This window comes from Tripterygium wilfordii, chromosome 13 (genome assembly GCF_013401445.1).
Source record: "Tripterygium wilfordii isolate XIE 37 chromosome 13, ASM1340144v1, whole genome shotgun sequence".
Classification (NCBI taxonomy): domain Eukaryota; kingdom Viridiplantae; phylum Streptophyta; class Magnoliopsida; order Celastrales; family Celastraceae; genus Tripterygium; species Tripterygium wilfordii.
The window spans coordinates 15,557,641-15,583,411 of record NC_052244.1 but is presented as its reverse complement, the minus strand read 5'-3'; the positions used below and the strand labels follow the sequence as shown (position 1 = coordinate 15,583,411).

At 37.8% G+C, this 25,771-nt stretch overlaps 6 protein-coding genes and 1 long non-coding RNA gene across 8 annotated transcripts; 5 read left to right on the top strand and 2 right to left on the bottom strand.

Annotated features, from left to right (window-relative positions):
* The first annotated feature begins 95 nt into the window (after positions 1–95).
* LOC120011744 (protein transport protein Sec23A-like) lies at positions 96–3,066 on the top strand. The gene is made up of 2 exons (XM_038862850.1): positions 96–875; positions 1,141–3,066. The coding sequence occupies exons 1-2, from the start codon at positions 162–164 to the stop codon at positions 2,800–2,802; spliced, it is 2,376 nt and encodes a 791-aa protein (XP_038718778.1). The 5' UTR covers positions 96–161; the 3' UTR covers positions 2,803–3,066.
* Positions 3,067–3,811: 745 nt separating this feature from the next.
* On the top strand, positions 3,812–8,441 carry LOC120012113 (magnesium transporter MRS2-I-like). 2 transcript variants are annotated; one of them, XM_038863391.1, is made up of 11 exons: positions 3,812–4,141; positions 4,237–4,266; positions 4,643–4,781; positions 4,946–5,067; positions 5,238–5,312; positions 5,898–6,125; positions 6,216–6,260; positions 6,869–6,913; positions 7,539–7,568; positions 7,711–7,830; positions 7,923–8,441. In XM_038863391.1, exons 1-11 carry the CDS (start codon positions 3,881–3,883, stop codon positions 8,007–8,009), a joined length of 1,182 nt encoding a protein of 393 aa, XP_038719319.1. In that variant the 5' UTR covers positions 3,812–3,880; the 3' UTR covers positions 8,010–8,441. The 2 variants fall into 2 exon arrangements, with proteins under 2 accessions (XP_038719319.1, XP_038719320.1); XM_038863392.1 differs by lacking the exons at positions 7,539–7,568; positions 7,711–7,830; positions 7,923–8,441 and adding an exon at positions 7,019–7,501 and having other exon boundaries at positions 3,813–4,141.
* Positions 8,442–10,637: 2,196 nt separating this feature from the next.
* On the top strand, positions 10,638–14,660 carry LOC120013799 (E3 ubiquitin protein ligase DRIP2-like). The gene is made up of 8 exons (XM_038865732.1): positions 10,638–10,861; positions 10,990–11,128; positions 11,353–11,452; positions 12,137–12,458; positions 12,620–13,041; positions 13,149–13,199; positions 13,400–13,472; positions 14,111–14,660. Exons 2-8 carry the CDS (start codon positions 11,008–11,010, stop codon positions 14,279–14,281), a joined length of 1,260 nt encoding a protein of 419 aa, XP_038721660.1. The 5' UTR covers positions 10,638–10,861; positions 10,990–11,007; the 3' UTR covers positions 14,282–14,660.
* Positions 14,661–14,807: 147 nt separating this feature from the next.
* On the bottom strand, positions 14,808–16,302 carry LOC120013801 (40S ribosomal protein S15-4-like). The gene is made up of 4 exons (XM_038865734.1): positions 16,163–16,302; positions 15,927–16,075; positions 15,772–15,829; positions 14,808–15,188 (listed from the first exon to the last, which is right to left on the bottom strand). The coding sequence occupies exons 1-4, from the start codon at positions 16,163–16,165 to the stop codon at positions 14,940–14,942; spliced, it is 459 nt and encodes a 152-aa protein (XP_038721662.1). The 5' UTR covers positions 16,166–16,302; the 3' UTR covers positions 14,808–14,939.
* Positions 16,303–16,880: 578 nt separating this feature from the next.
* LOC120013800 (uncharacterized protein At2g34160-like) lies at positions 16,881–19,191 on the top strand. The gene is made up of 5 exons (XM_038865733.1): positions 16,881–17,209; positions 17,922–17,970; positions 18,347–18,409; positions 18,502–18,566; positions 18,693–19,191. Exons 1-5 carry the CDS (start codon positions 16,982–16,984, stop codon positions 18,762–18,764), a joined length of 477 nt encoding a protein of 158 aa, XP_038721661.1. The 5' UTR covers positions 16,881–16,981; the 3' UTR covers positions 18,765–19,191.
* A 105-nt stretch (positions 19,192–19,296) lies between these two features.
* LOC120013802 lies at positions 19,297–19,822 on the bottom strand. The gene is made up of 2 exons (XR_005471480.1): positions 19,660–19,822; positions 19,297–19,574 (listed from the first exon to the last, which is right to left on the bottom strand). It is a non-coding gene; the product is annotated as an uncharacterized LOC120013802 (long non-coding RNA).
* A 1,364-nt stretch (positions 19,823–21,186) lies between these two features.
* On the top strand, positions 21,187–24,417 carry LOC120013506 (DNA repair protein XRCC4-like). Its single transcript, XM_038865341.1, has 5 exons — positions 21,187–21,393; positions 21,477–21,619; positions 21,915–22,043; positions 22,917–23,039; positions 23,923–24,417. Exons 1-5 carry the CDS (start codon positions 21,258–21,260, stop codon positions 24,163–24,165), a joined length of 774 nt encoding a protein of 257 aa, XP_038721269.1. The 5' UTR covers positions 21,187–21,257; the 3' UTR covers positions 24,166–24,417.
* The last annotated feature ends 1,354 nt before the right edge of the window (positions 24,418–25,771 follow it).

Below are 25,771 nucleotides of genomic sequence, written 5' to 3'. Positions count from 1 at the left end.
ATACTGGTTCAACCTGCCACTAACCATGGTCTGTCCCTCATAGAAGCATACATCCCTGTCAATTGTCATAGCAACACTTTTAAAAATTTAAATAAAATCATCGAGAATGTCTGATTACTCAAACCCCCACGTAAAGTAGAAGGCATCATCGAAATCTAAGAATGGATTTCGTGGAATTGGAGGCGATCGAGGGCCTCCGGTGGACATGGCACTCATGGCCGACGACCAAAACAGAGACCACGTCCCTCGTACTCCCTCTTGCCATCATGTGCACGCCACTGATGCAGTCTGACTTGTCGGAGCTTCCGCTGCTCTCCTACGAACCCCTCGTATGTACCAAATGCGGTGCCGTTTTGAATCCTTATGCTCGCGTTGACTACCGGTCCCGTATCTGGTGCTGTCCATTTTGCTATAATCGGAACCCCTTCCCCAGATCCTACGCCGGCATAACTGACACTAACCTTCCTGCTGAGCTCTTCCCCACTTACAGTTCAGTGGAGTACGAGATTGTTCGCAATTCCACCTCCAATTTCTATGGCACTACTCCTAATTGGTCCGGGTTGTACTCTTCTTCATCCGGGTCTCTGTCGGCGATGGGATCGGTGGGTTCATTGGCGCAGGTTGGCGGTGGAGGTAGCGGTGGGGAGGTCAGGAGGGCGGGACCTGCTTTTGTGTTCGTGGTGGATGAGTGTATGGCGGAGGAGGAGTTGAGTGCTGTCAAGAATGAGTTGTTACGGGTCGTGGAGCAGTTGCCAGAGAGCACTTTGGTGGGGCTGGTTACATTTAACTCCATGGTTAAGGTGCATGATCTTGGGTACGGGGAGTGCTCAAGGGTTGTGGTTCTTCATGGCGGTCGTGAGCTTTCAGCTGAGCAGGTAAGAACTGAGCTTCAATTTCATTTATTTAGAGATACTTTACCATCTTGAGCTGAGCTCTAGTGTTCTTGTTATAAATCTGCTTTTTGATTAATATTCTGAAATGCTAGAAATCTTTTGCTAAAATTGAATGGCTTGATTGCATTAATAAGTAGTCCATTTTTTTCTGCCAGTAAATGCTAAGAACTAGTCAGTCCTTCTTTATTCTTGTTACTTCAATCAAATTATAATGTTTTGTTATTTTCTTTCATTACTAAATCCTCAGACACAACAGTTTCTGGGCATTAGTTGTACTAAGCAACAGCATGTTGGGAAGATACCAGTAGTCCAAAAGCATGGTTTTTTGCTAACTGTGTCTGAATGTGAATTCAACGTAACCACTGCAATTGAAGAAATTTCTAATGCATCAGAAGTCATGCCAGGCCATCGACCTCAAAGGTGCACAGGAGCGGCCATATCAGCTGCACTTGGACTTTTGGAAGGATGCCTAATTAATAATACAGGCTCCCGAATCATGGTCTTCACATCTGGGCCTGCAACTTTGGGTCCTGGAACTATTGTAGATGCAGATCTTAGTAAAGCCATCAGAACTCACAGAGACATTGTAAATGGTCATTTGCCATACTACAGAAAGTCGTGCTCCTTCTACAAGCGTTTGTCACAGAGATTATCCGATACTGCTGTTGTTCTTGATCTATTTGCTTGTTCTCTTGATCAAGTTGGAGCAGCAGAGCTAAAAGTCCCTGTTGAGCTCTCGGGTGGATTCATGATGCTAGGGGAGTCGTTTGAGTCTGATCAATTCAGAAAATGTTTGCGGTACATTTTCAGTCGTGACAAAGAGGGACATTTGAAGATGTATTTTGACGCAACCATTGAAATAGTGACAACAGAAGATGTAAAAATTTGTGGAGCGCTTGGGCCTTGTCTCTCTCTTCGGAAAAAGAATAATTTAGTCAGCGACAATGAAATTGGGGAGGGTGGTACTTATATATGGAAGTTGGGTACTCTCACTAATAAAACATGCATTGCTTTCTTTTTCCAAGTGAGTGATTCTCGAAAACCCCAGCCTGGATCAGCATTTTTTATACAGTTTATAACAAAATATCAGCACGGGAACTTGGGAATTCGTCGGAGGGTGACAACTGCTGCAAGACGATGGGTTGGGAGCAAGTCATCGGAAGTTTCTACTGGATTTGATCAAGAAGCAGCAGCCGTAGTCATGGCTAGGCTAGCCATCAACCGTGCAGAGAGTTGTTATGCCCGAGATGTTATCAGGTGGCTTGATGATGCACTTGTTCGTTTTACATCTGAGTTTGGCGATTACATTCAGGAAGATCCATCTTCCTTCCATTTGTCATCTAACTTCTCCCTTTACCCCCAATTCATGTTCTATTTGAGAAGGTCCCAATTTATTGATGTCTTTAACACCACTCCTGATGAGACTGCTTTCTTCCGGCTGATGCTAAACCGTGAGGGTGTAGTGGGTTCTCTTATAATGATCCAACCTACACTTTTTCAATATTCATTTGATGGGCCTCCTATTCCGGCGCTCCTTGATGTTCGCTCGATCTCTCCTGATACTATATTGCTTTTTGATTCTTACTTCCATGTGGTTATTCACTGTGGGTCCAAGATTGCTCAGTGGAGGAAGCTTGGCTATCACAAAGATCCAAACCATGAAAACCTGAGAAAGCTGTTGGAAGCCCCAGAGCTTGATGCAGAGCAATTAGTGGCTGAAAGAATTCCAGCACCCAAACTGATAAAATGTGATCAGCACGGTAGTCAGGCTAGGTTTCTTCTAGCCAAGTTAAATCCATCAGTTACTCAGAATTCAACGTATACAGAAGGATTAGATGTTATATTTACTGATGATTTGAGCTTGGAAGTTTTCATAGATCATTTGCAGACCCTGGCAGTACAGGGCTAATGCAGAATAGAGGTGTGTGTATATTGTTTATAAATCATTTGTTTATATTTAGTTACAGTAAAAGAAGTCTTCTTTTTTGAGCTGAGGAGACTGACTGGTTTACCAAAATAGATACGACGAGTGTTGAGTTTGAGTTTCTCTTTATTCAGTAAAAGCAGAGGTTCCTTGGTTTGATTTTAGGCTTTATTTGTATCCATTGAGGTTTGCGAGAGTCACTGTGATTGCATGATTTTAGAGAATGGAGTTCATTATTTTATTTCTTTTCAAGTTCGCATACTCGTTTTTGTTCTAATTTAACTTGGAAGTTTGTTGGACCAGCGTTGGATGACCATCTTTAAATGAAAAGGGAGAACATGTATAGTTCGACATTTGGACCAGTCTGGTCATGGCCTGAGGGGATAATGGGAGACCTTAGGATTTGATGTTTGGTTTTCTCAACCTTTTTGCTGCTTTAACAGGTTCTGTTTCTGGTCTAGTTGGCAAGTTGCAAAATCCACAAAAGATTTGTAATTCAATTTCCTTTATGGAGAATAAAACACCTGTAGCACCCGACTCGAGTGAGCGGGGCAATATGGCTATGGAGTATCAAGTTTGGTGACACTGGGCGATCTACTTAGTGACAACAGAGCTAAGTCTCTTATTCCACGTCGCTCAGAGAAAGATGTGAAGACAAAGCTATGAGGATCATTATGGACTATTTCAAAACATTTATGTGTGATTTAATGATAGCATTTCGAGAAATTATTCAATGGTACTGACACAAGTGGTTGGTGACAAATATATGAGTAGTTGGTAGTTGAGGATATAAATAGGTAGTTTGTAATTTAAATTTCAAAAATACGCTAATTACATGTGAATTGGCACCATCTTCATCACTATTGGATAATTTCTCGTAGCAATCTTACAGTATCGTCCAATGAAATTAACTCTAAAAGAAAAAATAAATGAGTAAATAAAGAAAAAACAGAAGCCCCATAATTGCGCCTGTGAGTAAACACGGGAGTTGCCTCTTTTAACCGCCTTCGTTTTGTTTTGGAAAGAAAACATAAATAAGATGTGAGAAATCTGGTGGGGGAGGATGGGAAAGGACGGATACGTTGTTGTGCCAGCGGAGCTGCTGCCGACAGCTGGTGGAGGAATGGCGGCGACGAATGTCAAGAAGAAGACGAGCTGGATGATTCTCGACAATACGGGGAACGAGATCACAAAAGAGTGGGACAAGCAATACATAATGCAACACGTCCTCATCCATGCCCGCGACCTCCGCATCCTCGACCCCCTCCTCTCCTACCCCTCCACCATTCTCGGCCGTGATGGCGCCATCATCTTGAATCTTGAGGTCACTCCTTCGTATGCTTCTCCTCAATTCTTGTTGGTTTTTTGTTGTTGATTGCAGTGCAGTGAATGAAATGCGTTTGAATCATGTGATTGCAGCATATAAAGGCGATCATAACTGCTGAGGAGGTGTGTCTTATCCCGCTTGATTGCGTTTCTTTTCTGCTTTATGCTAGTTATTTGAGCGAGTTTGATTTGACTGAAATGAAACCTAATAAATTTCCAGAGTATTATTTTATTTTCAAAAAAGTTGTAATTTGGTTGTTCATTCAGGAAATATATGATAGATTTTGGTTTGTTTTTTCCATCATTGTGGATTTTCCATTCCAAGCAAAGAAATAATAAGTGATGAATTGATGTTTGCAGTTCCAGCCAAATTTACAACAGATTTGACCCTGGTTAAAATGCAAACAACTTTCGTCCACTCCTTGATTTCTCCAATAAGAAAATAACTTGGGGGACTTCCATGTGATTGCTAATTTGCTATATCTATGATATTGAACAGGTACTGCTTCGAGATCCGCTGGATGAAAATGTTGTCCTAGTTGTTCAAGAGCTCCGAAGGCGATTGCCTCCTGTAAACGCAAACTCCAAAACAGAGTACCTTGGTGGGCAGAATGATGTTGAAGTGTGTGAAGAGGATGGTATGTCAGATTGATTATATGGTTCAATTGTTAAAATGCCAGTCAAATTCATGTGATCAATATGCATTATTTGTTCATTTTCAAATATGACCAATTAAGACGAGATATTGTTTCTTCTTACTATATTTCTACAGTAGTGGAATAATGTAGAATATGCATTGCAGAATCTCCCTTTGAATTTCGAGCCTTAGAGGTAGCATTGGAAGCAATATGTAGTTTTCTAGCTGCACGTACAACGGAATTAGAAACTGCTGCATATCCTGCTTTAGATGAGCTTACCTCCAAGGTAAGTAATCCTTTGAGCAGTTTTCGGATTGTTTGGTTCTAGCTTTTTGGGTCAATTGTTCTTTTCAACTTAAGAAGAATCATTTTTCTTGTATTTCTTTTTAAAATTTCCGGTAAAGTATTTATTGGTTTAACATGATTGTGACTCTTTGTAAATCGCTTAACATGCAGATAAGTAGTCGTAACTTGGACAGGGTTCGTAAATTGAAGAGTGCCATGACAAGGTTGACTGCACGGGTTCAAAAGGTATGTGTGTGTATGATGTGCTAAATATTGTGGTTACAAATCCTTACTATTTGTGAAGTGTCCACATATTAATATACATATTCATATGCCCCAAGCATGTGCACTAAGGTTACAAGGAGGCAATACATATAGCCTTCAAAAGATTGTTAGTAGAGCACCAAAGCTTTAAATTAGAACAAATACTCTCAACAAGAACATAAATGAAAGATTCTATATTGTCTAAGGTTTTCCCTTTTTTTTCCCCTTCCATAAGCACCAAAGAATAGCCATAGGAACCAATTGCAAATTCATTTATAAAGTATTTTTTTGTTATTTGGAACAAAATATTGTATCCATTTATCTGTTTTTCAGTATTTTCTGTCATACAAATGATTGATGTAGTACACTTCACGGCTTATGTTAAAGTTAACCCGAATCTCCTTATTTACAATATATTAACTAAAACAATATACAATTGTAAACTCCTACAATGAGGTATAATAAAGACAAATTTCCACAATATCTTAAAATGCACATCACAACAAGCTGATTGCTTAGGTGGATTATGCAAGACCAATACGTGACCATGCTCATCACTTAATGTAGGTGAGGGATGAACTAGAACAGCTTCTCGACGACGATGATGATATGGCTGATCTGTACTTGTCAAGAAAATTGGCTGGGGCATCTTCACCAGTTAGCGGTTCAGGTGGTGCCAATTGGCTTCCTGCTTCCCCTACCATTGGCTCAAAGATTTCCAGAGCTAGTAGAGCAAGTGTGGCAACAGTTCGTGGAGATGAGAATGATGTGGAGGAGCTTGAAATGTTGCTAGAGGTCGTATCAATAATTTGCATTATATTATTCATGATTTTTTTTCTTCTTCTGAAATTTGGAATCTAAAACAAATCATGGAATGTATTGCAGGCTTACTTCATGCAAATTGATGGGACCTTAAACAGATTAACCACGGTAAACGCTATATGTCTATCAGTTGAATTCATCATATTTCGTATCATGGGCCAAAAACCTTTGAAAAGAATATGGGCCCAAAACATTCCTTAACGATTCATTGTGAAGCGAATTTATGTCATGAAGATGGAGAAGTGGGCTACTGTGATGGATGATTCATGATGTTGAATTACACTATGTAGAGTTATTTGTGTCCAACAGGCAAACATGCAAACATGTGGCTCAGTGGTTACTTGTAACCAAGCAGCTGAACTTTTTTTTTCATTGAAGTTTGTCATATTATGTCCCCCCATCTTCATTTACTGATTCTTTTTTTCAAATATGCCTTTTTTTTCTCTGATTTTAGATGCGGTAGTTGAATCCGTGCTTTGTCTGCTAGAATGTCATCTCCTTCAATGTTTTTCAATCAGTATGCATGTAATTTCAGTTGTAATCATGTTCTATCTTCATGTGTCTTTAGTACATCCAACTAGTTGATCGGAGTTTTTTTTGGTAGGGCTTTGTTCAATGAGATGTTTGTTTGCTATGCTAAATTATTGCAATAATCACTTTGAGTTATTTTTGCCAGCAACTGAGCTTCTCTAATTTCCTGCATTTGACATATGCAGCTGCGAGAATATATAGACGACACAGAAGATTATATTAATATTCAGGTATGCATTATGATAGTTGTATACTAGATGATTTTAGACCAAACTAGACCTTTGACCGGCTAGACCAGGAAGTGGTCATTTTTCTGACTGATCTTCAGTCTTTAGTCAAACAGAATGAAGACCAGTTGAAACTGGAACGAATTTGGAGTTCAATCACTGAGACAGGTCCATTTTCAGTGTACCAGTCAAGTACAGTCTGGAGTATGGTTCACCAGTGTACATCACATCACTCCTCCATTAGCTATTTAGGTGAACATCTCAAGTATAATCTGGTGAACGTTGCAGCAGCATACATCATTTTGTTCTTCCATAAGCTAATATTAAAGGATACTTTGTTAGAAGAAGTTGTGCGCCTTGGTCCTCTCTTCTACCGGACTACTCAACTTCTTTAGCTTTTATCACTTTTCTTTTATTCGGAGAAATAAACTCGATTTAGTGATTATTCTAGTTTCACCTGTTCAGTCACAGTTGAAATTTGGTTGAACTGGTTGTCCGGAACCGGCTGCTTTTTCCCTATTTTCTTGCTGTTCAGTCACTGTTGAAATGTTGAAGTTTATTGGAAGAACTGTAGGGCTGGATTTTTTATTAAAAAAATTTGAGTAGAACTTGTGCTTCCATTTTGCAGCTTGATAATCATCGAAATCAGCTGATTCAGGTTCTTTATTCTTCTATTCCATTCATCAATATCCATGACTAATTTATTTCCCTTGTTTTAGGTAATTTTTTTGATATGTCAAGCAATGAAACATGTTTTGTTGATTTTTTTTTCTTGCATTCTGTTCTGCATTGTGCTGCAGTTAGAGCTCTTTCTCAGTTCAGGAACTGTTTGCGTATCCATCTATTCTTTGGTGACGGCAATATTTGGCATGAATATTCCGTATACTTGGAACATGGACCATGGTTACATGTTTAAATGGGTAAGCAGAGTTTATTCCGACGACGTTTGCTTTTCAGACAGAAAATTTCCTTTCCAGATCAATGAATGATATTGTTTTTTGTCCATTGCTAGGTGGTCATTATATCGGGAGTAGGTAGTGCACTTCTGTTTGCGGTGATTGTAGCCTATGCTCGCCGCAAGGGTTTAGTTGGATCTTGAAGTCAGCTTTTTACCCTGTTCAGATGGAATTTTTGAGACCGAAATGGGACACTACTCTAGGATTAAAAGACATTGGATTCATACCAGATCTAGGAGACTCTCTCTCTATCAACCAGGCACCAGCGGTAAATGTGGGTGCATTCTTGACCTCCAGGTCCGGATAAATTTATATAAAGTATCCCCATGTTTTAGCTGTAGATGGCAGGAGGTGTCTGCTTTGGATATACCGTTCTTGTGGATACATCGGCTTAACCAAGCAATGTGGGACAAACAAATCGTAACGGGATGGAAGGAGATAGGATCTTGTTATTAGCATTCATGTTCTTAACAAGTAAATTTTACAATAAATTAGCGATAGTTCTGGTAGAATCTGAACCCTGAAGTCAATGGCCAGGTATTTCGTTCTTTAAACTTTTGATCCTTTTGGCTCTATGAAGTTAAATTCAACCTGCTTATACAAAAACTTGGTTTATACCATGAGCGCTTTAGGATGCCCTCAAGATCTGTTTTCAGATACTGCCATACAATTACAACATGTGCATATGGTAGAATATTCTTGGATTAATGTATACAAGAAAAATGTAAACCAAGAAAAACAGATAATCATCAATAGGTTGAATGGGGTCCATATTTTAGTTTGGACCCCAATTCTAAAAAAATATCACTAAGATTCTAAAAACATATTCAAAGTACTATATATCACAATTAGAACTCGATTTTAACAATTTAATGCTATTAATAATGCATTTCCTATTTGAATGATGTGTAATCACAATCACACAATTGAGAGACATAAATTGAGATACTTATTGAGATTATCAAATAATTGAAGGGAGTTGAGCAAAATCAAAACGATGCGTTTAGTTCCTATTGGAATGACACGTAATCACGATGACACGTAGTCAATTCAATGGATCAATTAGATTATAAATTGAGATACTTATTGATATTATCAAATCACTAAAGATTTAGGGCGAAAATAGAACGATGAAAAACTCATATACTATTGACGAATGGAGAAACGATTAGACGGCGTTGGTGAATATGAATCGGAGAGAGCGAAATCAAAACGACACAAGGGTTCATCACTGTGAACAAATCGCGAACGATCATACGACGTTGGTGAATACAAATCGGAAAAGTAAGCGAAATCAAAACGACACAAGGGTTCATACACTGAACGAATCTGGAACGATCATACGGTGTTGTTGGTGAACACAAACCATAAGTTGAATGCAAAATTAGGTATTCTCTAATCATTCTTCTTCTATCTCTCTCTTGATCTCTCAAAGGAATTTTTTTTTTCTTTCAACAAATGTTATAATTTCTTGATCCCAATTGTCTCCCTCTTTGAAATTGGGAGAATCAGATGAACTTTTTTTATTGAATTATTAATTACAAAAAGAAAAGTTTTTTTTTGATTCTTTTACAGATCATCTAAAAATTTATAAAAAAAGGGTAGAATTTGTCAGGATTGAGGAGGAAGTTTTGGTTTAGGATAGTTTTTATTGTGTTTGGTTCTTCTTGTCTTGGTGCCAAAAATGCAGAAAACATTTGGTGACAGGCTGACAGCCACCCTATACACACCTCATTCATACTCCCACTTTCTAACCATATCTGCAGTCATTCTTTGGTCTTAATCAACAAACCTGGTGATAGAGATCTGACGGTCATCTATCAAGCATAATGTGGGGCCATTCATTCATATCACTTGATCATGACATCAGCATTAAGTCATTCTTACTCAGATTTGTTTGACTAGGGTTTTAATTTTTATATTGGGCTTTTTATGGGGTGGATAGGAATAGGATGCCAGCTGAGCTGGCTGTTCTTCCCTTGTTTGACTTGTGCTTTGACGTCACCACCACTTCATCATAATAACCACGTGACATTCACATGGTACAAACTAAACTAACTGACGTACGCCAATGCCGCCTTGTGGTTTTGGACACATGTCACCATGTGCTGCGCGACAACTCGGACAAACCAAAATAGAGGTTACAGTTCTTTTAGTTATAATCGGTTACTATTTTCACTCCAAAATTATTTTAAATTATGATTTAAATATATTATTGAGTATTTTGTACGTTTATAATGTTAGAATATATAGATTTTGAAATCACTAAATAATATCCGAGTTGGTTATCCCTTCGAACTTAGGACTTACGATGTTTGATATTGGAAGTTCAAACTAATCAACTGAAATATTTCCTTCGTGAAATTTTTGTTATGGTTTTTGGTCGAATCTTATCTATTACTAGCATGGTGTGAATTATTCTGATAACTAGAAATTTATGTCTATTTAGTTGTTTGAAATACATGTTAGAGAGGGTGATTCCTCAATTACCAATATATATATGTATATATATTGAAAAAAAATACTCGAATCCTAAATTCTAACTCCTAAATTTTAATACATTATTTTTTAAAAATGAATGATTTAACATTATTTTAAAAAGAAAATGATAGCCGATTCTAGTAAAAAAATTGTGGCCGCCAGCTCAACAATCACAATGAATCGCTACTCCCGTCCCGATGAAACGGCACATAAAAAATGAATAAACAAAGCGGCATGTAGATTCCCCCGGCGCACAATATGAGCAACCGTCATGCTTTTCACGTTTTTTTTTCTCTGTCAGATTCGAAACAGAAAAACACGAAACGAAACAAACCAAAAAACAGAGAGTTGTGTGTTTTTGTTGTTGGTGGTGTGATTGTTTGACCTTATTTCATCTTCGCCTTGGAAAGTTCATCAATCGCACAGTCATTCTCCTAATCGAACAAGACCAAACCACAAAACTCCAAATTTGTCTCCATTTTCTCCGTTATGGAGCGCATCAATCACGATAAGAGTAAGACGGAGATTGATTGTCATTCTGCTTAATTTGTTCGTTCTGGTTTTGATTTTGTGAAATTCTTGTGGAGAATGTCTGTGATTTGTAGCGAATCGGTGAAGTAACTTTGATTGTGTGATTGTCAGTGTCGGCGACAGTTCGTTATGATGATGCGGAGCCAGATAGTGAAGGTACAGTTGCAGAATCTCGCTGGACGCATAACTTGTCCTCTCTGCAAGAAGCCCTTCACCGACGCTACTGTAATACCTGAATGTCACCATACATGTGAGTTTCTCTTTGATTGCTGATTTTTCTCTCAATAAGCTTCTGGAATTGTTTGATTTCGGTCTACTTTTGTTGTTTTTCTGGGGCTATTTTGTAATAGAATATCTCCATATTAGTTTAGTCTAGTTCAGTTTAACCTGTAAGCGGACGGGGATCCATTGTCCATATTCTATATTGCTTTACTAGTGATGACTTATGAATGCTATCTTTATTTTGCAAAACAGTTTGCAAGAAGTTCATATATCAAAAGTTTACGGATGAGGGATTGAATAGCTGTCCAGTATGCAAAGTCGACCTCGGTGGTGCTCCACTGCAGAAGCTTAGGTACCTCATCGTTGTAATCCTCCTCTACTGATTTTTGAGATATGCATAATTCTTTTGCCTCGTGGAGACAGTATTTCTATCCATAATTCTGGGAATTTTTTGAAATCGTATTATTTTCATTGTGCTCTCTGTGAACTAAAGTTAAGTACGGTAATCCTGTGAAATCCATATTGCAGGAATCCTGAAAATTTGTTGGCATGAGGCTTATAATATGATGATCTTTCCATTCGGTTCTTTGTGAAAGTAAAAAAGGCATATGCAAACAATGGCAAGCCAAAGCTATAATGCATTTCAATATGATGTATATATTATGCGGAACTATGTGTTAGCATAGATCAAATGGCGTAATTCTGTTGACCATGGATGATCCTTCCTTCCATTCCTTTTTGGTGTTTATCTGTTGCAGTTATTGTTATTCGTTATATGATTTTATAATCATGGTTTTGACTGAAATATTGCGATCCCTTTGTTCGTAGGAGTGAAAAATCTCTTCCTATCTCCTTATGTTCAAACTATTATGCTTGGTAGCTCCTGTCTTACATAAATATTACGTTTTAAGTTCATAGTCAATTGAATGACATTATACATCAGATTTGAAATCATCTTCAAGATTAGAGTAGAACTTAAAAGATGATAGAAGTTGAGTGCATCTTTGGTCTTCATTTCTTCTTGCGAAATCCACAGGCCGGACAAAACTTTGCAAGACCTAAGGGACAAAATCTTCCCTTCCAATAGACAAAAGGCAAAAGCAACTGAAGCGGTGCCGCCAATCCCATTGCCAACCAGAAGAAAGGAGAGATCTCTTTCTTCTTTGGCAGCCAACATGCCCAAAGGATTGGTCAAGTCTACTCTAACTAGAGGAATAGGAAAATGTATCCCAGGGAAATATTCTGCCCCAAAAGAACTGAAGTTTAACATAGAGGAGGCTGTCACCGTTGTGAAAGATTTAGAACTGTGCTTAAGCTCTTCTAAGATTTCAAGCAAGATTTTGACTGACAGAGAGAAGGTAAAGTAGCGAGTTTCAGTTTGTTTGAACTTAATACTGTGGATCTTTTAGTTTTATGGTCGATAAACTTATGATATGCTGGTTTTCTTCAATTTTTATCTTTTAAATGGGGCATGCAATTTTTCTTAAATGCGTCAGATTTTTTTTTTTGTCATCTGCAGAATAATTTTGTTGTGGAGGCTTCTATAGATCACGTGCCTGAGAATGCTGAATCACAAGAAGAGATAACTGATTCTTGGAAGCCCTTAAATCGCCTAGTTGAAGCTGCAACCAATATTGAGCTTAATAAGTTGAATTCACCACAGACTGCTTTCACCTTGAGCCTACCTGATGCCCATGAAAATGGACCTCAAGCACCCAAAACCCGCAGAAGGCAACTTAGAAATAAATCTAAAGTTCATGGGGAAGAAAGCAACTCAGCTCCTGATCCACCAGGTTTGGCTAGACCTAAAAGATCACGACAAAGAAGAGGAGCAACGTCAGAGGGATCAAATATTTTGGCTCAATCTATTGTTAATTCCAACAGCATACTTGGCCAAAGATTTAGTCCAATTTGGTTCTCATTAGTTGCTTCCGATGACCAGTAAGAATTTATACTTTTGGCACTTCGAAAGAATTAATCCGTCTGTTCTATTTTGATATTGTAAGCTCACGTAAACTATGTTCTGATTTCCTGATTAATGGTTTCAGGGAAGGAGATTTACCTTTGCCACAAATATCTCCATGCTACTTAAGAGTCAAGTAAGTTTTATCTGCTCGTTTTCTCTTCTCCATAAAATGTTTTTATGGATTATAACTGAAAACTTAAATGATGACACTTTCAACCACTTCTGATTAGTCAACTGCCTTTATGATTCCAGTATTATTCTAGCAGAGATGCTACTTATAACTTTTGTTGATGAAGTAGTTCAACTGGTGCTGATTGTTTCTCTCAACTATAGGAATGGCAGTTTGCCTGTTTCATTCATCAAAAAGTATCTCGTGAAGAAGCTGAATCTTGCCAGCGAATCAGAGGTACCGTCATCTTTACCCCTATCTAAATGTCTGTTTTTATATATGTTGCCTGGTAGATTCCTCCAGGCTGCTCTTCTTTTTTCAAAAGATCAATGGTAAGATGATAGGGATATGCAAATCACTCAGAAACCATCTTCCTCATTTAATCCATTTGATGCATTTCCTTCTCTTGATAGACTGTGAACCAATTACATGCCAATTGTTAAACATCTACCCTTTGCCTTGACTGTTTCTCTGTGGTCTCCTGCAAAATAGACTACAGGAATTATGTTTGCTAAACTTTTCGAGTGCTGATATTCAACAAGTTCTATGCGTAATTGTATTCATTACAACATTCTGAACATTGACAAGAAATTAGGGCCTGTTTTTATGCTGCATTCCTTCATTAACTGTAAAAGTTACGATCTTAGTTAGTGCCAAATGTAAAGAAGGAATTATGTGGTAGACAGAAGACTTCTAGTGGTTAAGAGGCGGTGTAAATTTTATTTAGGATTTTAAGTTACAATTAGGATTCAGTCATGCATTACCGATTGCAAAACAATATAATGCATTGTAATATTATTTATAAAAATTAAGATCTTTGTAGTACAAGCCCATGGCATTTGACAAAGTCAAACTCACTGCTACATCTCATTCAGGTGGAAATCTCATTGCGAGGGCAACCAATGCTTTCTACAATGCAATTGCATAATTTGGTGGAGTTGTGGCAGCAGACAGCACAAGAATCAGGAAGTATACAGACAACGGTGGGCAGCTCAGCCAAAGAGTTTATAATGATTCTGTCATATGGCCGAAAAGCTCCGCCATAGTAGAGATGTTGCAATGGTGGTTGCAGTTGGTTAATCCTACGCTGATTTCAATTCTCATGCTCAATCCGTATCACCGTGCATTTCCCGTGCAGTTAAACATGTTGGGTTCTTTGTTTGTTCAACATGCTTGTAGGAAATTTGACACTAAAAGATAGTTCTGAGCTAAATTTCAAATACATAGCATATGTAGCATATACAGGTAGTCGACAGATCCTTATTATTTGGGTCTATGTGGTGAATAATGGCCCCATCCATTAATTTGTGGAGGAAAACTTGATACCTGACTATGCATGGATGTTAGTATTGCATTATGCTCCTAGTTAAGCTGGAACAGAGCATATCCATTAATTGTTTTTCAGTCCACAGTTCATCAAGATATGTCTTATGTTTTTGTGATATCCCCAGCAAAATTTACCATTTGAGAATACTACTTGGCTTAAACCCAAATTACAGAGGTATGAGCATGAGCATGGGCCAAGAGTTCATGGTCTTGGGCCTATAGTTTTGGACTATAAACTCAAATTCATAAGAAGTCATCAACCATCTAGGATAGTAGCACAAAATTTGATCAAAGTAAATGTTTTCCCAAACATGGTTATGAACTAAAATAACAAGACCGTCTTTCATGAACAAAAACAAGAAGACTGCCAGAAAGACTTCACTTAAGAGGAATGAACCTCGAAGAGTGGGTAGCACCAATACCAGGTCTGCCGTGCTTAACAGGCTTGTATGAGATTGAAAACTCAGCCAAGTAATGACTAATCATTTCAGGCTTGATTTCAACCTGGTTAAAGGTCTTGCCATTGTACACCCCAATGATGCTTCCAATCATCTCAGGGACGATGATCATGTTTCGCAGGTGGGTTCTGACTGGTTCTGGCTTTTCACCGGGGGGAGCTTCCCTTTTCTGATCCAGAAAATCAAAGAGACGTATGATTGTGAAATTCTAATAATAATTATCCCAAAAAAAAATTAATTACAAAAGTTCATAGTGAATATCAAAATATTGAACAAATAAGCACCACTTTAGAGCTTCCATCAAACAACATCAAAGGAAAATCAAGGTGTCAGAGAGCAAAGGAAGATTACAACATAGAATAGTTAATGACGAACACACACTAGAGCAATCACACAATCATCTATCTCCATTCGAAAAAAGTAATCCAATCAGCACTCACAAACATGCAAGCACCAGAACAATCACACAATTTCTTATCAGCATTGTTGAAGTAGCACGCCATCCATATATGAGTAAGGTGTGGCGGAACTCAAGCTAATTTACACAAGTATTCATTCTCTTTGGTGAAAAGAAAATTTGACTTAAGAAGCATCCAAAATTTCTCCATCTTCAGCAAGCACATAAAAACCAAGCTAAACACACATCTAAGCACAGGACATCCAAGAGCTAGGAAGTAAACTAAATAACCCTAATTAGTTCTTTAATAAGGATCTCACAACATAAAAAATCATTGTGTAAGAGGAATAATTACCGCCTTGCGAAGTTTCTTGATCAGGGCCATGGGCTTCCTCTTGAGACCCCTCTGAAACCTGTGGAGTACAACACAACCAGAGAAAAAAAATTGAATTAAATCCATTTCGCAAAACAAGATAAACGGGAAGCTAAATGTTAATCATGGAAGACTACCTTCTGCGAGCACGAGCAGGGAAGAGCTTCACGAGCTCATCTGTGGACATATCGAGGAGAGCATCCAAATCAACGCCTCTGAAGCTGAACTTCTTGAATGTCCTCTTCTTAGGCAGTCCAGCCGCCGCCACGTCTGTCTCAACATCAGCCTACATGTAAAACACCAATATCAGCAATTATATATCGAGAGACATATAGAGAACACGAAGATGCAATCCCATGAAGTCAGAACACACCATAATTGGATTAAATTCCGAAATCAGAAGCTCTCAGTCGGAATGGCTCTCACTCTGTGGCCGCTAGGGTTTTCGTTTGTGCGATATTCGTATCAAGAGCATCAGTGAAACCCAAGTCCCTAACATGAGTGGAAAAGATGATTGCAAATAAGGGCCTATAATATTACAAAATTATTTTTCAGGCAAAAACGTTTCAATTTTGCGAAATTGGCAATCATCATGCGCTGCCGTTTTGCAACAATGTTGAATGCAAGGACCTGTAGGGCCAAAATCCGCCCTTGCATACAGCCGAGCCCACGGGTCAACGGCCAGGTTATCTTCTCATCAAGATCCATGTGAGCTATTGTCGAGTCCCCAAATCCATGTCAGAATCACCAAATTTGACATGATAGAGGTTTGTGATCCTACCCATTCAAGCAGGGTGCTACAGGTGATTAATCATCCATTTCTCTATATTTTGCTGAGGCAGTCTGCCTGACTCTATTTTCGTTTAATTGGGCCCTTAGCAAATCAACTGTGGGCTTTATTTTATAAAAGCCCATTAATGATTTTGGCCCAGATCGCACTCACAAAATACCCACATTGTCGAATCAAGTAAACAGTTCCAATGCAGTTACGGCAGGCGCCGCCATAGATAACTAACCTAAAACCCTAACCAATAACACTTTGACGCGTGTCAGTCGCTAATCGCATCCTCAGCTGTTGGGTATAGACTATAAAAACCGCCCCAGTGCCAGTCCACACTCATAACCGCATTCACAAAGCCTTTCACTTTAACAACATTTCCCGCCTTTTGCAGAGAGAGAGAAAGAATCGTCAATGGAGGTTACCGCCGTGGCTCTTGTAAAGGAGATTAAGGCTATTGACGGAGGCAAGAACGCCAACGATGACAACAAGCTTGTTGTTCTGGAGATTTCTACGGATGGAGATCTAGATGGAAAGATCGCTTCTACTATTGGTGCTGAGTCGGTTCAGAAGAAGAAGAAGAACCGAATTCAAGTCTCTAACACCAAGAAACCCTTCCTCTTCTACTTGAATCTTGCCAAGGTATTGTTGCGCATCATCTCTTCTATGTAATCTTGTGTTTCTCTTCTTTTTCTTTCTGTGCGATCATATTTGTATCACGGATGTTTCTCATCATTCCAAAATTTTCTGATTTAGAAAATTTTAGTTGGTTTATTTCTGTATCTAGATGTTGAATTTCGGCATTTTCCAAGTTTTCACTTACTTTCTTGGCCCAATCATGCTCTGTTTGGCTGGTGAGAAAATACTCGAAGAACTTGTGTCCTTGGGATTTTGTAGAGTATTTAGGGTAATTAGGGGTGCGATTTCTTTTGCAAAGATTTCTCATCAAGTCATCATCAATGTAATAATAGAGATTTGTTACTTGATTTCTGCATTTTCTGTTTGAGGATCTTGGCGTTTCTGGCTGTATTAAATCAAGGTTTTCCCTGCTTTCTCAGCCAAATCATGTTCTTTTTGGTTGGGGAGAAAATACTTAAAGAACTTATGTATTTGTGATTTGGTAGAGTAATCAAGGTTTCACGTCCTCTTTTACAAAAAATTGCGGACAAATTGTTCCCTGAGACAGCATTTGATTGGGTTTTCGTGTTTTCTTGAATGAAAATGATGAATGGATCTAATTGAATTAATGTGATAGAATTTGTTTTCTGATTCTCAGATGATAGAGTGCTTTCAATGAATTGCACACATGTTCTTTGATAAGATTTTCACTAATGGAATTCTTTGTTTGTCTCAGAAGTACATCAATCAATACAATGATGTGGAGCTCTCTGCCTTGGGGATGGGTATCTTTCTCTTATCTTTCTTGTTTTGGACAGTTCTGCTGCTTAGTTATCAATCTAGGATAATCTTCTATTGAATTTACTTTCTGCATTATTGCAGTAATAGGAATCCCCCAATTATGATTGAATGTTTACATATGCTGATATTCACTTTCTTGTATCTTATGGAATGAAATAAATTTGTGGTTAATGCATGAAGTTCAGTAGGTTTTCCAATCGAAAAACAATTTGATCTTTTTATGATTACATGAGTTAAGGAGTTGAGTATGGTAGAAAGTGAACATAAAAAAAATGTTTTTCTAGGTCTTCCGAAAGAAATTCCCTTGAATTGTTTTTCATTGTCTGAGAATCGACTGACATCTATTGCTATTGTATCCAGCTATTCCTACTGTTGTCACAATTTCTGAGATTCTGAAAGAAAATGGACTGGCAACTCTGAAAAGTAAGAAATGAAACCCAGTATGCTTAATACACCTATTAATTCTCCTTTGATTCTCAGTTTAATTGAATTCACTGTAATTGAAAATGTTACAGAGATTGAGACCTCTACAATTCCCTTAAAGGATGAGGATAAGGGCCGCCTGATTACAAAGGCTAAGGTTGTTTTTACATGCTTATTACTGGTTTCTGTCCATTTTTACAAGCACCACAGTTGTTATTTGTAGTTTATCACTGGATTTGAAATAATCGTATGCTTAGAAAATTTTGTTTCTCACCATTCCCAGATTGAAATTGTGCTTGAAAAGGTTGCCGAGGAACTTGAGGAGCCCACTGGTGCAATAGTAAGCTGCTGCTGAGGTCTCAAATAGTTGTACTCCTACTGTCGTCTGATGTTGATCGATATGATAGTTTTGTGGTCATACTGCTCTCTGTTAATATCTGTTAAAGATACAATAAGCAAGCCAGTACAGTAAAACTGCTTAGTAGATATTGTATAGAGTAAACCTAGGCATCGATGTGCTTTTCATATCACTCGCTTCTTCCGAGTGCTGTGTAGATATCTAACTTACTGCATCTACTCATGCACTGTATCTGTTTGCTCAGCTCTTCTGTGTTTGCTGAGCACATACAGTTCCTGTGAGTGCTGTTTTAGATATCAAAACTTTTACTACATCATGTCCATACTCCATTTGAACATGTACTGCTTCATTTTACTGAATAATAACCACCATGCATTTAGCCTCATCAACTCTCTCTCACCCTCAGACACACACACACACATGATGCAAGCAAGAGATCGAATTTGGTTCGTTTTGCAATTATCCTAGCTACTTTAATGCTCCTGCAGTGAGAAGAATTTCAGTAATCAGTATGGCCAACAACTGCATAAGACATTAAGGTTATTACTGATTATTGGAGTGACATGTTCCCATTACTAGATACAAGTAATTAAACTAGTTCACAGTTTGCTCAAAGATAAGCCTGTTTCAATAATCTTCGCATCAAATACACAACTTTATTGATAATCACAAACATACAAGCACTCCCATTCCCCAGGGCGCGGAGGTTAGCTAGAAGGAAGCACACTCTTGTTTGAAATCTTAGCAGCTACATCGACTGTTGTCTTCAGAGCTTCTGCAAGTGTCTGACTACCTGCGAGCAAGCGGCTGCAAGTCAAAAGGCAAAACATAAGGAACCTAGTATTACAGGGTGGTGGGAGATTCACTATCATTTTCTATTACAATCTACAACCTCCAGTGACCTTTTAGGTTTGAACCCAGACCTGTTGAACCCTCAGTCGGTATGACTTGAAATGAAACCATCATTGCTGTTGTTTCATAAGCAAATCCAACAACCTTAAGTAGGGATGTGGAGCAAAAGAATAGGAACCATACACTGATTTACAGTGTCCTGCAAAAGCACACATGTTTTCCATACCAAGAATTTGTTCAATTAATTTCTTTAAAAAAAGATTAGCAAGTTATTTGCGAGATTCGAGTGTGAAGTTAAAAGCAAGTGTGTAGTGAGTCGAAATTCGTGTGCCAAGAACGACTCATATTTTTTACGGACAATTGGCAATAAGAGCACATTAGACAACTTAATTGTAAAAAGGTCATGGACATTTTTAAAATTGTAAAAAAATACAATTTAAGGGTAATTTGGTCATCTGACTTAAGATATTTTTTAGTTTATACCTACAATACCCTCCTTCTTCTTCTTCTTCTTCTTCTTCTCCCTCCAACTATCCAACTTCCTCTCTTTCTCTCCTTCTTCTCTACTAAAAGTTATCTCCTTCTTTCTCTTCTTCTTCTTCTTCTTCTTCTTCTTCTTGTTCTCGATCTGAATTTGTTCTTCGTTGCTTTCTTCTCCGTTTTTGGTCGAGTTTCTCCTCTCTTCATCGCCTTCTTCGTCGTTGCTCAATCTGGACTGCGTCGAGTTGCTCTGCCTTGTTTTTGACAGATCTGGACGATGCTTCGTTGTTCAATCTGGGCTGTGCTTTGTTTTTTTGCAGATCTGAACTCTGGTTCGTTTTTTGCAGAGATGTATCACTATAGTATCACCATAGTATCACCAACACCAAAAAATCACTAAAATGATACAATGAAACTAGTATGCATACTTCATCTTCCTAATTACTTTTCCTTTCTTGATTTTCTTTTCTTGGTTACCTCTCTTATTCGTTTTGGAAAAACATTTACAAGTGCAGAGATGTATCACTATAGTATCACCAACACCAAAAATTCATTAAAATGATGTAATTGAACCAATATGCATACTTCTTCTTCCTAATCACTTTTCCTTTCTCGGTTTTCTTTTATTGGTTTGTACATCTCTTGCTCGTTTTGGAAAAACATTTACAGCTGCAGAGATGTATCACTATAGTATCACCAACACCAAAAATCCACTAAAATGACATAATTGAACTAGAAAGACATGTAATGCAATCAAATTTACATTCTAACATTTATATCATCATTTTATAAGCAAAAGATATAAATTGAACACTAAATTGGATCTTCTATTTAAAAGTATCACTATTGTATCACAATTCGTGGAGAGAGAAAATCAAATTTGAGGTTATTTTGGTAAAAGATGATCCCAGTGTACTTTTTTAAAAGGATGTTTTAGTGACTGCACTTTTTTACAATTAAGTATAATCTGATGTACCGGCCTCCAAAAGTCCCTATTTTTTATTCATTTAAAAAATGATATGGAGAGAGGGGATGACTTTGGGCTATTAGGCCCAATCGAGAGCTTGGGCTTTGGAAAGGAGAGTTGGGAGAAGGCGGGAAGATCCGAAGGCTTCTTTTGGAAGAAACTAAACCCATTTTCTCCCTGAGAAAGAAAAAATGGATACAGCCAGACACACATGCCTGAAGCTCCAGCTCTCAAACGCCGAGGACTCTATCTTCGTCAAAGGCACTTGGTTCGATTCTCACTTCGACCTCTTCGTTACTGATGGCCAGCAATCTTGGATCTGCAATGGTGATTTACTACTACTCCCACACTCTTACATTATATTCTTGCCCTAATTTGTTTGTTGCCGCCATTTTGTTGTGTTTTTGCAGCTTCAGAGGAGGACGTGAGTGAGAGAGCATCGCAGTGGGACCAACCAGTAAGTGAATACATCGAATTGGCCGAGCGGTACCTAGGGTTTCAACAGCCTGGTTCGGTCTATGGGTTTGCCGATGCTGGTGATGGCTCTAAAAGAGTTAGTTGTTGTTCCTTTTCCTCAATTTATACAGTTTTTCTTGTGATTAATTACTGTTTATTTCTGAGAAATTGTGGAGAGATTTGATTTATTCAAGGGTTTTAAATAATGATTTCAAGCCAATCTCGTCTGAACAAAATACCAAGATTTCACTATTCTAAATCAAAATTTTAAGGGTTTTTTTTTTGAAAATATAAAATTATTTGTTGATATCAGTGGGTATATGAAGAATGGTTTAGTTTCTAAACTTAAAAGAAGGAAATGGGATTTGATATGGTGGTGCTATGTATTGCAGTTATCGTGGACCTTTGAGAGGGAAGGAACTAAGCTTGAATGGCGATGGAAATGTCAGCCATCGCCTAATAGTAAGAAGACGACAGCTGGGATCTTGGACTTCCTTATGGATGCAAATATAAGGCTAAGTGTAAGATTTCACATTGTTCTGATATATCTTTTCTTCTTTTGATTCTTCAAAGGGGATGGGGATTCGAACTCCTGCCCCTTGGTATGCTGCTTTTCTAGAGCAGTATAATTTCAACAATTAATTGTTTCAATTGGAGATTGTGTGTACAAACAAGTAATGTACAGTAATCTCCTCTTCTGCATATAATCATAGATGATGCATCATGGTCAACAGGACGAGGATGATTGTAGCCCGACTTCATTCCTTTCCTACTAATAATCTATTACTTGATTACTGGCTATGTTAGGAAATACGAAGCATCCATATTGTAGACTTTTTTTTACTTCTTAATTTGGTACAAAGAAACTAACGTCCCGAGAATAGAGTACAAAAGGATAAGATGCATAATGACTAATGAGGATAAGAAACATTTACTTCATGTTTGGTAGGATGGAATGGCCAGTCCATGCCGCCCTACATCCCATTCGCCATTTCTGGTGGTCTATATTCCATTCCACCATCTATGCTCACCTTGGTGGTAATTCGCATTCCATTGTTATCAAAGTGGAGCAATTGATGTTAGAAATCCATTATATCATTTATATCTGCTATGCAACATCATATTATTATATATCTAAATAATATGAAGTCCATTCATTCAAAAATATTATATAACTTAAATGAGTCTCCCCTCGTAATATTACCATCCTAGTATTCAATTTCAGCCTAGTTGAAAGTTTCAACTTCAGATAAAATACAGTTTACAATATTTAAGAGAATATACATCAGATCATCACTGCTAGGCACAATGACACATTTGGGTGATACAAACTGTTAAATTAACAATTTTTGTAGAACCTCATTAGACTTATATATACTCGTATTTATGTGCAGGAAGAAGTTTTCAGGAAGACCCAATCATTCGAGCGGCTGAAAGTGGAAGCTGAGATGTGTTTAGCACAGAGTGAGATGTTCAACAATGAGAAGATGGAGTTTGAGTCTGCAATTTATGCCAAGGTGTAAACCCTTTAACTTTCTATAGTGATCTATAAAAAATACAAATGAGTTTGCAGAATACGTTTCATTGAATCATTTTCTGGCATACGCTTTTCTACTCAATTGATGCGTTCCTTTTAGGTCATATACGGAAACATCAGTAGTAGTTTTTGATGTATGATGGCCTTAAAGATGTACTTTCTTGGAACTTCTTAAAGGCTTAATTTGGTGCTTTAGATAGAAACGAGTTCAGAGATTAGAGTTTCTATTGGGGTTAGGTTCGACAATGACTGGTATTAATAAAGTGAAAGTGGGAGTTATGGTTTGTTTCGGGGACACGAACAGTAAAATTTTGTGATTTTAGACTATTAAGATTGAAATTCGGTCATGTTTAAAATAATAAATTGAAGGTTTGAAACAGTAGAGTTAAATCTGGAACTGTCAAAGGATCAGAGAAAATTTAAAGGAAGAAAGTCGTTATTTTTTCCCATTGATATTGTAATTCTAGGAAACTTGATAATAATTGAACTTTTTGTAAAAGTAAGCTTTAGTAAGAGAAATTTGACAGTTGACACTAAACCCTACTTAAGTTGTTTTGGAACAATTATGCCAAAAACTTATTAGACATATCTGTGATTTTCTACCTTTACAAAGTATAATCTATTGATGAATCTCACTTCATGTTGCCCGATCGGTATGGAAAGCAGAATCAAGAGACATTATTTTTCTCATGCCATGATGATAATTGATGTATCATTATATGTGGTGATTTGAGTTTGTAGTGTCTATTGGACTCTTATGTAAGTTATGGGTGTTAAAATTAACCAAATATTGGGGATGCCATTTCTTTCTTTTGTTCAAATGTGAAATACTAGAATCTGACATGGACATTTTGAACTGGTAGTTCCTTGCGGTCCTGAACTCAAAGAAAGCCAAACTGAGGGAGCTTCGAGATCAGCTTTCTATGCAGAAGACAGTTGGGAAATTGCCAGAAGAAGATGAAGAGTTCACAGACAGAACTGAGATCATGGATGACGAAAGTGAGGACAAGGAGAGTGACAAAGAATCTCCAAAGAAACGTGAAGGCATGTCAAAGGATGTAGCACCAAGTAGGGCTCGTGGTCGAAAGAGGACTACCCGGAGATAGCATGTTAACCAAATGGCCTTCTGCATTATCATAAGCTCTATCTGTACTTTTACTTGTGTCTCTGTCAACCTCCCAATCCCCAATATCCGTAAATATCTTATTAACTTTATATGCTCTGGTAGTTTTGAGGATTCTGGAGGAGTGTAAGTTCAAAGGTATCGAATATTAGAAGGCAGGGCAGGTATATTCTCTCTTCCACATACTGCTCATGAAATTGTTTTCATTCGAGTAAATGTTACTTTTTGGCCACTTATATATAAAGAGGTTTGAGAAAGAACAGTTTTGATAGGGGACCTTCTTAGGTCCATCCTATTTAGGTCCACCCCCATTAAACACGATCTAAACATTACACTCTAGATGTTCACTTGTGAAAAGACTATGATTACCTTCATAGACTTATTTGCAAGGGGGTGGATGATCCACTCTTTTCCTGAGGATAGACATTAGTAATTTCCTTTTGATAGCAGATATGGTCTAAATATATTCGTTGAGATACAGGGATAACCACTATTTGAATGGGCCTTATATATGATGGGTACTTGAATGGGCCTTATATGATGGGCTGGCTAGGTTTAGTTAGACTGGGCCTGATGATTCTTATTACTAAATAAGTCATGTTACAAATTGGTATTGATTACTCACTTGACTGAGTCGTTTCTTGGTTACTCACTTGACTGTGTCGTTTCATGGTTAGATTTTTACTGGTTTGTGCATCATTTGTGGTTTTGGCAAGCAAAAAGAGAGGATGAGGAGTACGCACTCTTCGACATTATTGACAGTCACAGATTCATTCAGGTTATGGAGAACAGAGTCTGTGGAAAACTCAATTTTTTAAAGGGAGATAAAAACTCAAATTCCATAATATTTTTTGAAACGAAAGATAGATAATCACAGTGATTCAGATCCTCCGAGACATGAAATCATAAATTTTTTTATTTTTATATAGATAAAAAAAAAATATAAAATCATCATAAAGTTGACACCGCCAAGCCAAATCTGACTCAAGACTGGACGGCATGGAAACTGATCAGCAAGGATCGCGATCAACAATTCTCAAAACCATGAAAAAGCAAACGGCGTCGTCGAGCAATGCCAAAACCTGCGTCGCCTACTTGCAAAGAGAAACGCGGTGGAAGCAGCTGAGAGAAATTAGTCAGTCTGCGTGTGACCGCGGTTTCTCTTTACAAAGAGGTGATGTAGGCATGGCCATATACCGCCGTACAAATCACCCAAAAATGGGTGCACACACTACGTGTTCATTTTGGTCTGACGAAGTCATTACGTGTTTGTGGTCTTTATAGTGGAATCGAAAAGAAACCCTAGCTCGCCTGACTCTGGTAACCTCTCTTATCACATTAATCCAAGGGTGAGAGGATCAGATCACATTGACTCCCACAATCGCTCGGTCCATATACAATGATGACGTTGTAATATATATATATATAAAAGTTAAGATTAATACTGAAGAATACTTAATCCCTAAATCATGCAAATAGCCAATTTAGTTTTATGAAAATATATAGATGTTATTTTCTTAAATATATAATATGAAAAAATTCATGCATATCACGGCCCTAATCATTTGATAATATATTTTTACGAGCAT